At 41.4% G+C, this 14725-nt stretch overlaps 1 protein-coding gene across 1 annotated transcript in view; it reads left to right on the top strand.

The window, feature by feature from the left end:
• The window catches only part of KCNC4 (potassium voltage-gated channel subfamily C member 4), a 68499-nt gene extending 54111 nt beyond the window's left edge, over nucleotides 1-14388 (top strand). The window contains exons 4-5 of the mRNA XM_069090407.1: nucleotides 6673-6727; nucleotides 13980-14388. Of these exons, the coding sequence (XP_068946508.1) occupies nucleotides 6673-6727; nucleotides 13980-14196 (272 nt within the window). The 3' untranslated portion in view covers nucleotides 14197-14388. The remainder of the gene's footprint in view (nucleotides 1-6672; nucleotides 6728-13979) is intronic.
• The last annotated feature ends 337 nt before the right edge of the window (nucleotides 14389-14725 follow it).

Below are 14725 nucleotides of genomic sequence, written 5' to 3'. Positions count from 1 at the left end.
TCTCTCTGTCTCTCTCTCTGTCTCTCTCTCTTTCTCTCTCTCTCTTTCTCTGTCTCTCTTTCTCTCTCTCTCTGTCTCTCTCTGTCTCTCTCTTTCTCTCTCTCTCTGTCTCTCTCTCTGTCTCTCTGTCTCTGTCTCTGTCTCTCTCTCTCTGTCTCTCTCTCTGTCTCTGTCTCTCTCTCTGTCTCTCTCTCTCTCTCTGTCTCTCTCATTTTCCACCAGAAGCATCTCATTCTTTTCTCCTCATCTTCCCTATCTTTCTATTCTTTTTTTCCCTTCTCCTCCATGGACCTTGCTTAGCCTCACTTAAGGCCTTTGGAAATAAAGAGCTTGTTGAGATTTGGTGTGGACATCATAAACCATAACTAGGTCAGTCCACCTAGGCTTCACTCTAGATGCAAAAATTTTCAGAGTATTAACAGAGTACTCCAGCAACTTAGAAAGAGCTAAACCTAGAACTTAGTTAGCAATAACAATTAGTTCAAAGAGTAGACTACTAGAATATTTTCCTGATGGCCATACCAAAGATAAGCTCCCTCTTGGCCTGACCTTTCCTTGACTTCTTCCCCATGGGTGACAGTAGCCTCATGGGGTGGCCATTTTTCCACCACCAGCCAAGATGGCTGTTTGACGGCATGTTTCATGCTACTTGTCCTCCAAACAAAAATCACTATTTATGGATCTGGAATCAGGACAGGTCTTAACAAACAAGAGTGTCAGATAGTCATGGGAACGGTTTCTCAGTCCAGCTGTGGGACGCTCATTATTAGGATCTTTCCCCTTAAATAAGAACAGCTGGCTCTCAGCTTGGATATCTGTCTGGGTGCAAGGTTTGGCTCCAGGATTTCTGGGGCTGGAGAAAAGACTTAGATGGGAGGAGAAAACCAAGTCCTTTCTACAGTAAGTGAGAGGAAATGAAGAAGATGGATTTGGTGGGTTTGGGTTGTAGAAGAGGTAAAAAGGTAAGAAATTCATTGCTGACAGTCACAGAGCACTTTATTTCCTCTAAATGAAACTCTAAATTTTACTTATACATGAAAAAGTACTACTGAGATAAATGTCACTATTCCCAGTTTATAGAATAGAAAAGTGGGGTTCATATATGGCAAGGGCCTTTTTCCTGGTCACAGAGCTAGGATTCCTGCTCTTTCTACTACACCATACTGCCTCTAGTAGAAAGCAATCAATAAATAATCATTTATTAAGTACCTACTGTGTCCTAGGCATTGTGCTGGGTGTTGTGGTTACAAAAGACAAAAACAAAATAGTCCCTGCCCTCAAAAAACTTACATTTTATTGGGGGTAGACTACAGGTATGTGTATATGTATTTATGATACATATACACACATACACATATACTTGTATTCTCTGTCTCTGTATATATATAGATATATCATAATATACAAAATAATTATGAGGCATTTTAACAAGTGGGGCACTAGGATCTGGGGGTGGATCATCAGGAAAAGTCTCATGTACAGTAGAAAGTGGAATTTGAGCTGAGCTTTGGAAGAGACTAGAGATTCTAAGAGATAAACGTCAGAAGGGGTGGCATTCCAGGAATGTAGAATGTGAGAATTTATACATATGGGAGATGGAATGTCATGGGAGCAACAGCAAGAATGTCAGTTTGACTGAACCAGACAGTATGTGTATGAAATGGTAGGTTGCAGCCAGTTTGTGGTTATTTCAGTAATTTCAGTTGTGTCTGATTCTTCATGACCCCATTTGGGTTTTTTGGTAAATATACTGGAGTGGTTTGCCATGTCCTTCTCTAGCTCATTTTACAGATGAGGAAACTGGGCCAGAGTTAAGTGACTTGGCCAGGGTCACACAGCTAGTTAGTATCTGAGGCAGAATTTGAACTCAGGTCTTTTTGACCCCAGACTCAGTACTCTGTCTACTGTGCCACCAGAGACAGTTAAGAGTCAAAGATGACACTTAGATTGTAAGCACAGGTGGCTGGGAGGATGGTGGTATCCCAAACAGTAATAGGGAAGTTAGGAAGAGGGACGAATTTGGGTGGAAGAATAAACAAGTTAAGTTCTGGAAGTTGTTGTTCAGTCATTTAAGTCATGTCTGACTCTTCATGACCCCATTTGGGGTTTTCTTGGTAAAGATGCTGGAATGATTTGTCATCTCCTTTTCCAGCTCAATCATCCAGTCCAATCCCTTAATTTTAAAAATGAAGAAAGTTTCAGAGAGTAGAAGTGACTTGCTCAAAGTCACTCAGAGAGTGGGTCTCAGTGCTGGGTCCAATATCCCAATATCACAAATCTTAGCCCGATTATTTTCCATTCTATCATACTACCTAACATTGAGTGCTAGTAACTAAAACCATAGTAGTCAATGCCAATTGTCCAGATAATTTCACATTTAATGAATTGCCCAAGTTTTCATTTTAACTGATGATCTTCAGAGCTTTCTCTCCTAACTGGCTAAGGAAGAATAGTGTCCTGGGTTATCATCTTCATCATCATCATCAGTCTTTTGTATTTATATAGCACTTTAAGTTGGCAAAGTACTTTACATACATTCTCTCATTTGGTCCTCACAGCATCCCTGTGGTGTAAGTTGCTATTATTATCTCTGTTTTACAGATGAGGAACTGGAAACTCAGGGAAGGTGACAGTTGCTTGCTCAGGATCACACAGCTAGTAAGTTTTAGAGGCAGGATTCTCATAAGATTAAAGATTTAGACCTGGAAGGAACCTTGGAGAGCATCTGATCCCAACATCCATTAATGATGCCAAGATAGTGAGACCCAGAGAAATTAGGTGAATTGTTCAAAGTCACACAAGTGACCCTGTCTTGAATCCAGCCTTTTCTGACTCTACATACAATAATCTTTCCCTTGCTCTAGGATGTGGTTTCATATTGTTTCATTCTGCTATTCTGGGGAGTTTTCCCATCAGAATTCAGCTCCATGGAGCCCTAATTGGTTAGCAATTCATTCCAAAGAGTGTTGAAATTGAGGAGGAGTCCCATCCCCAAGTTGATTAGATAAGTCCTCCTGTTCTGATTAGGACAATTAACGATGTGCTTAGTTATTATATAACTCTTAGTGGCAATTAGGACCCCATAGTCCTTTGCTTCTCTAAATTGGTCAATTAGGATCTAGTCATTCATCAGAAAGCTCAATCTGGGGCACCTTTCACCCTGACTTCCTAGTTTGTCAATAAGAGAGATGTAGATTATCAAACATTCCCCTCCCATTTATTTCCACCCTCCCTCTCCCTGTCATCTACTGTCTATTTCTTCCCCCTCCCCCCAGTGCAAGTAGGCTTGATCTATGCTTTAGTTTTTCCTGGTGGAATGAGGAAGAGAAATCAAACTCCTTTCCTTGGAGGATGTGAATTCTCCTGCCCCCAGGTCAGAGGATTTAGAGCCCAAACAGATTTTAGAGATCATTATACCCAGCTCCCTCATTTTATGAAGGGAGAAACTGTTGTTTCCTGACTTGCCTCCACAATTGGGAGGAATGAGAATTTGGGGGAACTAAGGGAGATGGAATATCCACCAGGAAATCTGAGTTTGTCCCCATCTGACCTGTCCCTTTGCAGGGAGTCAGGGAGGTAATGTCTGGAGGAATGTCTATAAAGTGCTCTGAGCTTCTCAGATGTAAAGGGCAAAAGAAATCAAAGCTGAGTTGTTATCATGACTCCTGACAAGTGAAAACAGGCCAGTATGTCCTTTCTTGCCTGATCTAGTCAGTGGCTGGGCCAGAAACCCTGCTGTTACTTTTTTCCACTTGACCCCAAAGGCTAACTGAGTGTCAGCCACTGAATCATCGATAGATGGATAGAAAGAACCTCACTCCATCCTCTCCAGCCTGAGCCAGCTCCAAAGCACTGATCTGTGGCTAAAATGAGACTTCTTTCTGTGCTGGCCTCAGAGGCTACCTTGTCGCCTCACTGTGAGTTTGGGTATTAGGTGTATAATTTGATATGGGACAAAGATATTTTTAGGTATCAACCACTCCCCATTCACAAGTAAGGGTTATTTGAGGATGACCAGTGAAGGATAGGGAAGGACTGAGGTCCTAAGACATAAAGTTCTCATAAACAAATCACTGTGGTCAGGAGCCTAAGTTAGACCTCCAAGGCAAAGTTTGCAAAGGAACACCCCACCCTCTGACCCAGTATCCCAGAGGCATATGTCTGGAGAATGAGTAGGGGAGAAAGGAGGCACCTAAATATGTTCAAGGGCATCTCGAGCTATCACCATACTGATGTCCAGGAGATGGGGGGAGATGAAGAAGACTCCAGGTAGGGCTATGTTAAAATTTCTAGGATGCAATCTGCCTAGGTTTTTCCTAATTTCCTAATACATCCATTTTTTAACATTTTGAGTTCCAAATTTTCTCCCTCTCTCCTATCCCTCCCACCTCCTTGAGCAGGCAAATAATTTTATATCAACTACTTGTGACTTCATGCAATACATATTTCCACATTAGCCATGTTGCAGAAGAAAACAGACAAAAACAGAAAAATTAAGAAAGTTTTAAAAGTATGTTTCAATCTGCATTCAAAGTTCATCCATTTGCTCTCTCTGGAGGTGAATATTATTTTTGTCATGGGTCCTTTGGAATTATTTGGGATCACTATCTTGATCAGAGTAAGTAAATCTTTCACAGCTGATCATCTTTACAATGTTGCTGTTACTGTATACAATGTTCTCCTGATTCTGCTCACTTCACTTTGCATCAGTTCACGTAAGTCTATGAAGTTTATGAAAGAACTTTTTTTTAACAATTAGAGCTATCCAAATATAAGATTTTGAGGTAGCGAGTTCACCATCACTAAAGATTTTTCAAATGATGGATAGATAACCATTCATCAGGTAGGGGCATAGAAGGGATTCATGCTTTGGCTTGAGGATGGGCTCTCTGAGTTTCATTCCAACCCTGGAATACGTCTCCAACCTCAACTCCTGAAGTTGTTAGTATTGTCAGGGTGAGAATTAAACATTAATGAAAAATTTTGGACTAGTTGCTTTCAGGGGACCAAAACTATTGATTCTATAGAATAAAACCTGCAAAATTTTGCCATAGATTTGAAGTTAGAAAGTCTGAGTTGAAATCCCAGTACTTCACTTTACATGCCCTGTGAGCTTGGGCAAGTCTAAGGGCCTTGGTTTCTTTATCTGTTAAAAGAGAGACTAGATGGCATCTAAGGTCTCTGCCAGTTTTGAGATTCTCTGAGGACTTCCCCCTTCCAGGATGCCTGGAGGCTTTTCCATCTCTTAGAAGCACCTTTTAAAACACAAATACTCAAGTTATTCATGGCTAACACGCCTTCTATAATTGTCAGTTAACACCTTAGCAGGAATGTGTTTCAGAGAACAAAAACGGAAATGTGGAAGAGATGAGAGGAATGCTGCTATGGAATCCTAGAGTAATTAATGTGTGGTGGTAGTCCCCTATGGTGAGTACACAGAACATTCCATCTCCCACCTCCGCACCTTTGAACAGGCTGTCTGCCATGTCTCAAATGCACGAATTCACTTGACCTTGTCCTTGGACTCATAGAATTCTTAGATTCCTTCTAAGCAAAGCTCATACATCTACAGTTGCATGAGGTCTTTCTTGGTCCCTCTCAGTGGTTAGTGACTTTTCTCACTCCTACTCACAGTCAGGGAGGGGGGCAGTATAATAACAGCTAATATTTATACAGCACTTTAAAGTTTGCCAAGCTTTTTTATTTTTTTGCATGTTTCATCCTCCCAGCAACTCCTAAGGTAGGTGCTATTATTTATCATCCTTTTACAGATGAGATAAATGTGGCTGGATAAAGTAAAATGACTTGAGTAAGTTCATACAGTATCAAAGGAGGAACTCAGATTCTGGTATTTCTGATGCACAAGGCCAACTTTTTATTCACTATACCACATGAAAGCCTCTCTTTAAAGGCCTATGGGAAACTCTCTATAAAGAACTATTATTATGACTTCATAACTTTCACAGAATATTAGAGCTAGATTGCTCCCTATGCCTAGAATACTCTCTCTCCTTCTCTTTACCTCATCAATTCCTACCTATGCTTTAAAGCTTCACTCAAATGACATCTTCTTTAGGAACCCTTCTCCCCTTCACCATCTTGGAGATAGATTCCTCCCCCTCCAACCACACAGCACTTTGTTTTATATCTGTTTCTTTTTTTCCTTCCTTACTTTCCTTTTTCTTTCCCTCCTCTCCCTTCTCTTTTCTTCCTCTGCTCTCTCTTCCCCTTTCCTTCCCCTTCATTTTTTTTCTTTCCCCTTTCCCTTTCCCTTCCCCATCCTTCCTCCTTCTCTCTCTCTCCCCTCCTCTTACTCTCTCTTTCTCCCCTTTCTTTTTCTCTTTCTCTCTCCCTCTCCTCCCTTTCCCTCTCCATCTCTTCTCTCCTCCTTTACCTTTCCTAAGCAGGCCTGTGATTTCATGGGTATAGGGGACTCCTGGTGAGGAAACCCCTCTGCTAACAAAGATCTGTAATTTATAGTTTCAGAAAGTTGCTTTTTTGTCTGATGTTTTTTTGTTTAGTTAGCCAGACCCTCCTTGAGGACAGAGGGCAAAACTTATCTAACTTTAGAATCTTTCTCCACACTCAGCGCCATGCTCTCCACTCAATGGGCACTTCATTAATGTCTGCAAATATATTTACATCCTCTAATCCAAACCCTTCACATTACAGATGAGGAAGCAGCATTCTGGAGAAGTAGTATGCCTTGCCCCAGGTCACCAAGCTGGTAAGTCTGCAATACAGGATTTGAATCCAAGTCTTCTCCATGTTCAGTGCTATTTCTGCTATACCCAACAGCCATGATGCCTGTGCCACCTTGACTTCTGGTTAAAAGAGCCCCAGAGAAGGAACCTATCCAGAGAAGTGACCTATCCTGAGACAGATGCCTGAGGAAGATAAAGGAAAATTAAAATGTCACTGAAGTTTTTGTCTTACTGAAAACTGAGGTAGAGATAGATGGATTCTGACCCTTTCTAGGAAGGGATTTTGGTGACCCTCAGCAGGTTTGGATGACCCAATGGGCAACTGTGACTTCTATTTGTATTTCTGCAAGGGAAGAAGTGTCAATGTCCTAAGTCCCTGGGAACACCACCTAGTGGCCTCAGCAAATTTCCTCTGACAAATGGAAAAGTAGGAGAAGTTTATCTTTGGCATCCTTCCCACTCCATCCCCCTCCATGTTGTTGGGGTTTTTTTTTTGAGACTGGGTCTCCCTATCTCATTCAGGTTGGAAATTACAACAGCTACTCATGGGCCTAATTCCACCATTGATTGGCATGGAAGCTTTGACCTGTTCACTTATCCTTAGGCAATATGGTGACACCATTCACCTTCAAGGGACTCACTATATTGGTACCAGCCTTAGTGTGGACTTCCCCACCCCCACTGGTTTTAGTCTTGCTCAGGACTCCCTAGTTTAAGTGTTCCAACAGTTTTATTTCCCCTGTAGCAGGAGTTATAGGTGTAGACCACCCCCAACCAGTCCCTCTTCTCTTTTTGTGCCCCTCTCTCACTTCCCAGGCACTAGGCACCCAGAGCCCCTTGGCCCAGGGCCCACTGCCATCACACACCCTCCAAGTTCTCACATAAGACCACTCTGCAAGACAGTGTTCCATGCTCCAAAAGTGCTTTCCACTCAATATTCTACAAAATTCCCATTCCTTAAGAATCTAATGTTAGCTGTTTGTTTCAGAGGAAAACACCTGACCAAACCAATTCGTCAGTAAGATGGGGATCCCTGAGAGTGAAACCCTCGCTTTTTAAGGATATTTATACTTTAAAAGAAGAGTTTAGTAACATCATGGGACAAAACTCTGATGGTGAAATTTGGGCAGAGAGATTTTATGCCAGAAGGCCCTTGAGTAATATTGGAGCTCACCAGTAAGCTGGTTTAAAGAGATCATCCTTCTCTATCCCTTGAGAAATTCTTAGCACTAAAAGCTCTCTTGGACTAAGAACATCCTTGTCCTCTTGCCCAAGTCTACTCACCTCCTGATCCCTGGAGAATTCATAGCCCTTTGGCCCAACAACCCTTACCATTCTTCTTTGTGGTTCAATCCAACACATAACAACTGTGTGCCTGCCTACTACAGTATGGGTCTTGTGCTGGGTGCACTTGGGGATACAGATATGAACAAATCACAGTCACTATCCTCAAGCAATCTACAGTTTAGTAGGAGGATAATTCAGGTCTACAAACATTTATCAAGTGCCCACTCCATTCAAAGGATTATGCTAGGTATAGAGAATATAAACACATTTGATGCAAATCCTACTCTTGAGACCTAATAAATAGGGAGAATGACATATAATCAAGTGAGTATGATGCAAGGGAATGACCAATGCAAAGTAGAAGTCCTCAAAAATACTGCGAGGAATTTTAGAAGGGAGACGTAATTTTCAGCTAGGAGGGTAAAGTGAATAATGGGAAAGATTTCTGTGGTGGACAAACAGGACGTAGCAACTATTTGATTGTAGGGAGGTGAAGGAGAGAGAAAAGTCAAAGATGATTCACCAGGTAAAGTGCTTGAGTGAGTGGGAGGATGGTGTTGCCAACAGAAATAGAGAAGTTTGGGGGAGGGGCAGATTTTGTAGGGGGGAAGATTGTCTGTTCAGCTTTGCACAAATGACTATAGCAAAAGCCAAAATAGGACAAGTACCTTGAGAGATATCTTTCAACTAAATGTGAGTGTCAGAGGAAGGGAAGGCCGTAGTTGCCTGCATTAGGCAAGGCATCATTAGAGAAGAGGTAGCATTCCAGTTGGACCTGGAGAAATGGGCAGCATTTTGACAGGCACAGATGGAGTAAGGGCATTCTGGGGAGATCTTACAGCTAGAGCCCGAGGTAGAAATGATTTGACTAAGAAGGGAGAGCTATTCATTCATGCCCCATTCAATAACCATATATTAAAACACCTTATTTTGCAAGGCACCGTGCTAAGGGTTATTCAGTTCAATAGGATGATGTAAGTGAATGAAAAGACTTGTGGTTCGTCAGAAAAGTACGTTTGGAATAAGCTCTATCCCCAAGCATCTGAGGAGGAGGGGCCCTTTCATAGCCCCAGAGGCCACAACAGGGACAGGAAGCCTTATCAGCCAAATTGTACATAAAATACCTTGCAGTTGGATTGCATGGTAAATCCTCATCAAAGGAACATAGACACTTTCAGTAGAGAATGTATTCCCTCTTAAAAGATTCCCTCTTTCAGCTGTAGGCTAAACCTTGGAAAGGAATGGCTTTTCTCAGGTTTCTCCCCTTCCCTCTCTTCTGTTTCTTTCCTCCCCTCTTTTTTTTCCTCTCCTCCTCCCTTCTCTCCATCTTTCTCTCCACTCCAAAAAAAATCACTTGAGTGAAATCAGAGTCAAGATCCAAAAAGATTTTGACAGACTCAAGCACTGGGATGAATGTAGTAAAATGAACTTTCATAGTGATAAATGTAAAGTCTTACATTTGAGTACAAAAAAGAAGTCAACTGCACAAATATCAGGTGTTGGAGGAGGGATGGGTGAACAGAAGTTGTTCTGAAAAGGAGCTAGAGGTTTTAGAGGACCAGAAGCTCAATATGAATCAGTGTAATGTAACGTAATCTTGGGCTGTAATAGGAGAGCCATAGCTCTTGGGAAGAGGAAGGTGAGAGTCCCACTGTCCTCTGCTCTAGTCAGACCTCACCTAGAGCACTGGAGTGTTTAGCTCCGGGCACCAAGGTTTAAGAAGGACATTCAGAAATCAGATCCTGTCCAGAGGGGGGCAACCACAATGGCAAAGGGCATGGTTAACCTAAAGTTGATTTGAGTTAGGAGGGTAGGGTAGACTTGTTTTGTATGGCCTCAGAGGGTAGTACCAGGACCAATGGTTGGTACAAAAGAAGGAAGGAAACATTAAGTTCGAGGTGCTGAGGCTACAAGAAAGGGGAAAGGGATGGATGAAAGACAGACTTTTGAAGTTCAGGGGAAGTCAGACATGGGGCCAGGAGGAAATCAAAAGCAGGTCAGTTTTGACCCCTCCACAAAATAGAATTTTGTGATTTTATGAAGAACTCAGGGTTTCCACAGATGCTACCATGACCATCTCCATTTTCTATCTTTTTCTTCCTATTTGTTTAGGGAGAAGGAAAGAGAGGGAGCATCCATTGGGGACAACTAGAAACAGGGAAGGGAGAAGGAAGAAGGTAATTGTACTGAAAAGGGCATCCAGTAGAGCCAACCCAATATCCCTCTGTGCCTTAGAAAACCTGACAACTGCAACTGTTTGTACCTTAGTCGATTTATTTGTAATTAATAGGAGGGATTTCTGTCTAGTCCTGGAAATTACTGGGGCAATCTGAGTGCACCAGGGGCTGAGTTAGGACTAATGACAACTGTCCTCTTCCTCTCCAACCCCCACCCCAATCCATCCTTCATGACTTTTTAATCCATAATTCTGGTCATTCAAATAAGTGTCTGACAAATTAATAACTTCTTGTTGAAATTGAATTGAATCAAAGGGATCGATAATAAAAACTTAAATTTATGTAGCACTTTGCCAAACACTTTTCATACATTATCTCATTTAAGCCTTACAATAAAACTATGATAGAGGAAGTGAACGCATTATTAGCTCCATTTTACAAATGAGGAAATTATGGCTCAGAGAATTGAAATAATCGAAGGTCTTTAAGAAAAAGGTTATTGGGTATGATGTCGTGGGAATTCTTTTTTAGATATGGGTTAGACTAGATCACCAACAAGGTCCCTCCCAAGTGTGGAGCCTAGTAATTCTCTGACTTGCCTATAATAACATACCAAGTATTAAAGTCAGGATTTGAACTCTAGTCTTCCAACAAGCTATCCAGTAGATTAGTGATGTCAAACTCAAACCATATATAAAGACACAATCATGTACATATTGACTTACAAACCATATATTGGGGGGGGGGACAGCTACATGGCACAGTGAATAGAGCACCAGCCCTGGAGTCAGGAGGACCTGGGTTCAAACCCAGCCTCAAACACTTAACACCTTAACACTAGCAGTGTGATCTTGGGCAAGTCACTTAACTCTAATTGCCCTGCCTTCCCCCTCAAAAAAAAATCCAACCCTCCCCCCAAACAACAACATATATTGGCATTATCTGTGTCATGTTTTTATTTATTTTGAACTATTTAATACTTTTATCAATGATTTACTAAATGTGTAGCCATGCTTATCCAATTGGCAGATGACACAAAGTTGGGAAGGAGATCTTACATACTAGGTGATATAGCCAGGATCCAAAAAGACCTTGAGTATCTAGAACACTAGCTCAAATTCAATGACACAGGATCTAATAGGTACAAATGTAAACTCTTACTCTAGGGTTCAAAATGTCAACTTCAAAAATACAACAAGGGGAGAGATGATTGGATAGAAGTTTATCTGAAAAAAGATTTTGACGGACTCCATATGAGTCAACAGTGACAAGGCAGCCAGAAAAGTTTTCCAGTCCTAGGCTGCATTAAGAGAGGCATAGTGTCCAAGACCAGGGCTATGGTAGGACAGGTCCTGTTTAAGCAAGGGAAAGGGCAAAAGAGCAAGCACTTAAACACTTACTATGTGCCAAGTGCTGGGTACTTTATCTCATTCATTTGATCCTAGACACCACCCCTGGGAGGCAGGTACTGTTATGATCCCAATTTTACACATGTGGAAACTGAGGCAAACAGAGGTTAAGTGACTAACCCAGGGTCATACAGCTGAACTCACAAAGATGAGTTTTCCTGACTCCAGGCCCAGCATTCTTTTTACTAAGCCACCCCATTGGAGTATTTTATTCAGTTCTGAGTGCAAGTGGTAATGTTAATAGGATGTAAGATCTCCCCCACCCATTAATAGGCCTCACCTGGAGCCCATTAAGGGAAGCTTGCTTGGGGGGGGGGCTTACTTGTAGGAAGACTTCCACATTTTTTGCTAATTTCTAATTAGGCACTGAGTTACTAGGGTTGTGATGCCTCCTGGCTCTGAGAAGTGAATGTATACTCTGAGCTGGTATTTTGCTTTGGGAGCTCCCTTATGAGAAGGATCTTGTGATTCCCTGGTTGAGATTCTCAGTGGCCATGTGTTCAGAGCTCCCTGACTGCTCAGATGTAAAGGCTCTCTTGATTCAGGGATGTATGTAAAGTGTATAGTTGATTCAGGCAGTCAGAGCCCTGTCTGTTGGTCTTTATTTCTCTGTTTGTATTTTCTCTGAAGTTCAGGGCGCCAACTTTCCCCCTGAACTAGTGAATGTAATTAAAAAGGATTGGTGACCCTTTAAACAGCTATCTTTCGTAGTAAGGCAGATTGCCAGTGTAGTTGCCACTACAAATGTTTGGAAATTACATAGAATAGATAAACTATAATATAAACTATAGTATAATATAGTATATATAATATATAGCAATATATAACATATAGCATAATAATAGTATAGAAACTATAATATAATATAAGCTATAGGTAATATAATATAAAACACAATATAATATAATATGACATGATGTGATATGATATATAGCATGACATGACATAACACAGTATGATATGATATGATATGTGATAATAATAGAATAGAAAATATAATATAAATTAGAAAAAGTGCACAGGAGGGCAATGAGAATGGGATGAAGGCCCCGAACCTTGTGCCATCTGGGGATTGCTAAAGAAACTGGGGATATTCATCCATACAAGCCTTGAGGAAGGGGATCGTGGCTCTCTTCTAGGATCTGAAAGCTTAATACTTGCTTGGACCTGGAGGGCAGGACCAGCAGCAATGAATGGAAATTGCAAAATGGCAAATTTAGTTTTGAGAAAAGAAAAAAAATCTCCCTGACAGTTAAAGATGTCCCCAAGTAGAATGGGCTGCTTTGAGAAGCAATGGGGTTTTCCCCATAGGAAGTCTTTCTGCAAAGATTAGATGTTGTATAAAGGACTTCCAGCATGGTTTGACCTAGATCCCTATTGACATCTCTTTTGAGGAGCCCACTAGGCAGCTAGGGAGTGTCATAGTGCACAGAGCTCTGGGCCTGGAATTAGGAGGACCTGAGTTCAAATCAAGCTTTAAATACTTACCAGCTCTATGATCCCAAGCAAGTCACTTAACCTCTGTCCACTTCAATTTCTCCATCTGTAAAATGGATATAATAACAGCAGCTACCTCCCAGGGCTGTCCATTGTGAGGATCAAGTGAGATAATGTTTTCTTTTAAACCCTTAGTCCTATGCACATAGTAAGCACTCTTTTTTTTTCTTTCCTTCCTTTCTAACAGTGGGTTGAAAGCAAGGGAAACCAAAGCTATACGATAAAAGCTATAGGAATCTGCAACAAAAGATTAAGGTGGAAAGTAAAGCGGTACCTTGGTTCCACTCAGATTCTTTTGTTCTCTCCCCTCCTTTTAATTTACATGAGATACACAAAAAGTCTTCAGCTGAGGGGAAAATAGATGTACCAAACTCCTAATTCTTGAAGGATTACTTTGGTACAAATCTCCTTGAAATGGGTTTGGGGACATATGATTCTCATAATGGAATTAGGAGTTACAATCAATCGATCATCGAAAGATACAATCAGTCAATAGGTGTTTATTAAGCACTATATACTAAGTACTAGGGCTGCAAAGAAAAAGAAAAAAAATCTCTGACATCAAAGCGCTTATATCTTAATGTGGGAGATGACAAATATTACTTAGAACATACAAGAAGGAACTTCTAACCCTAAGTCAAACGGTGGTCTGGCACAATGCTCTGAGACAGCTTAAATGGCTGTGAGCTTTTAACTGGCTGATTGTTCTGTGTTCCCCAAGTGCTCAGACAATGGAGGTAAAAACTCTCCTCCCAGAGAGGACAGTCACCCTTAGCTAAGACTCCGGGAACCAATAGTTCTCCCTTTTTTTATGGGAAGAAAAGCAGCTACAGGCTTTTCCCTGGTCTGATACTGGGAATGTGAAGGGTTTAAAAAGTACTGAAGTTTAATCCTCTGGACTCTAGGTTAAAAGAGAAAACCTATTCTTCCTCTTATGAAGAGACGGCAAATCAGTTGAGGACTCCAGCTGAACCTGGAAGTAGGGAGTTACTCCATAAGCGTATGTCTAGCAGAGTCATTCCTAGCAGTGACCATAAAGCCACTGGGGCACAGCATGGCAGAGACTACACACGAAGAGACACCAGCAGAGAACAGCATGATGACATCATGGGAAGACATTAACATCCGTGAAGCATCAGAGGCATGCTCCTTTACATGTGTATGCCCTGACCACATCTGATTCTTACCTGTGTGACCATCCATAAGTGTGTCCTAGCTGTGTCTACTCTTCCCACGGATGGCATGTATACTTGCCCAAGAATGTATTTTGAGTTTATGGGGGAAATGTCCTATTACTTTTCTTTCTATGCTATTTCATTAAAATGCCTTTGTTTCTAACTGTGTTCTCTGAATGATTAGTAAAAAGTAAACAAATAAATAAGGGTATTTTTAATACTTTAATAAAAGGCAGCTTTTTGGGGTGGGGAGGAGGTGCTCATTACTTCTGAGGAGAGGGATGTCCCTAGATGATACCCTTCCAACTTTGAGGTTCTCTGATTGTTCCTGGTACACAGAGGGACAAGCATCTACTCAGTGCCTGAGAAGTATGGAAAGAGTGTGAGACTTGGGATCAAGAAACCTGAGCTCACTTTCTGGTTTTGTTACTTACTAGCTACATGACCCTGAGGCAAGTCTCACTGAGTACCATTTT

This window comes from Petaurus breviceps, unplaced genomic scaffold (assembly GCF_028583685.1).
Source record: "Petaurus breviceps papuanus isolate PSGF00001 unplaced genomic scaffold, PetGlider_PUasm1.0 186, whole genome shotgun sequence".
Lineage (NCBI taxonomy): Eukaryota > Metazoa > Chordata > Mammalia > Diprotodontia > Petauridae > Petaurus > Petaurus breviceps.
This window is presented reverse-complemented; position numbering and strand designations above follow the sequence as displayed.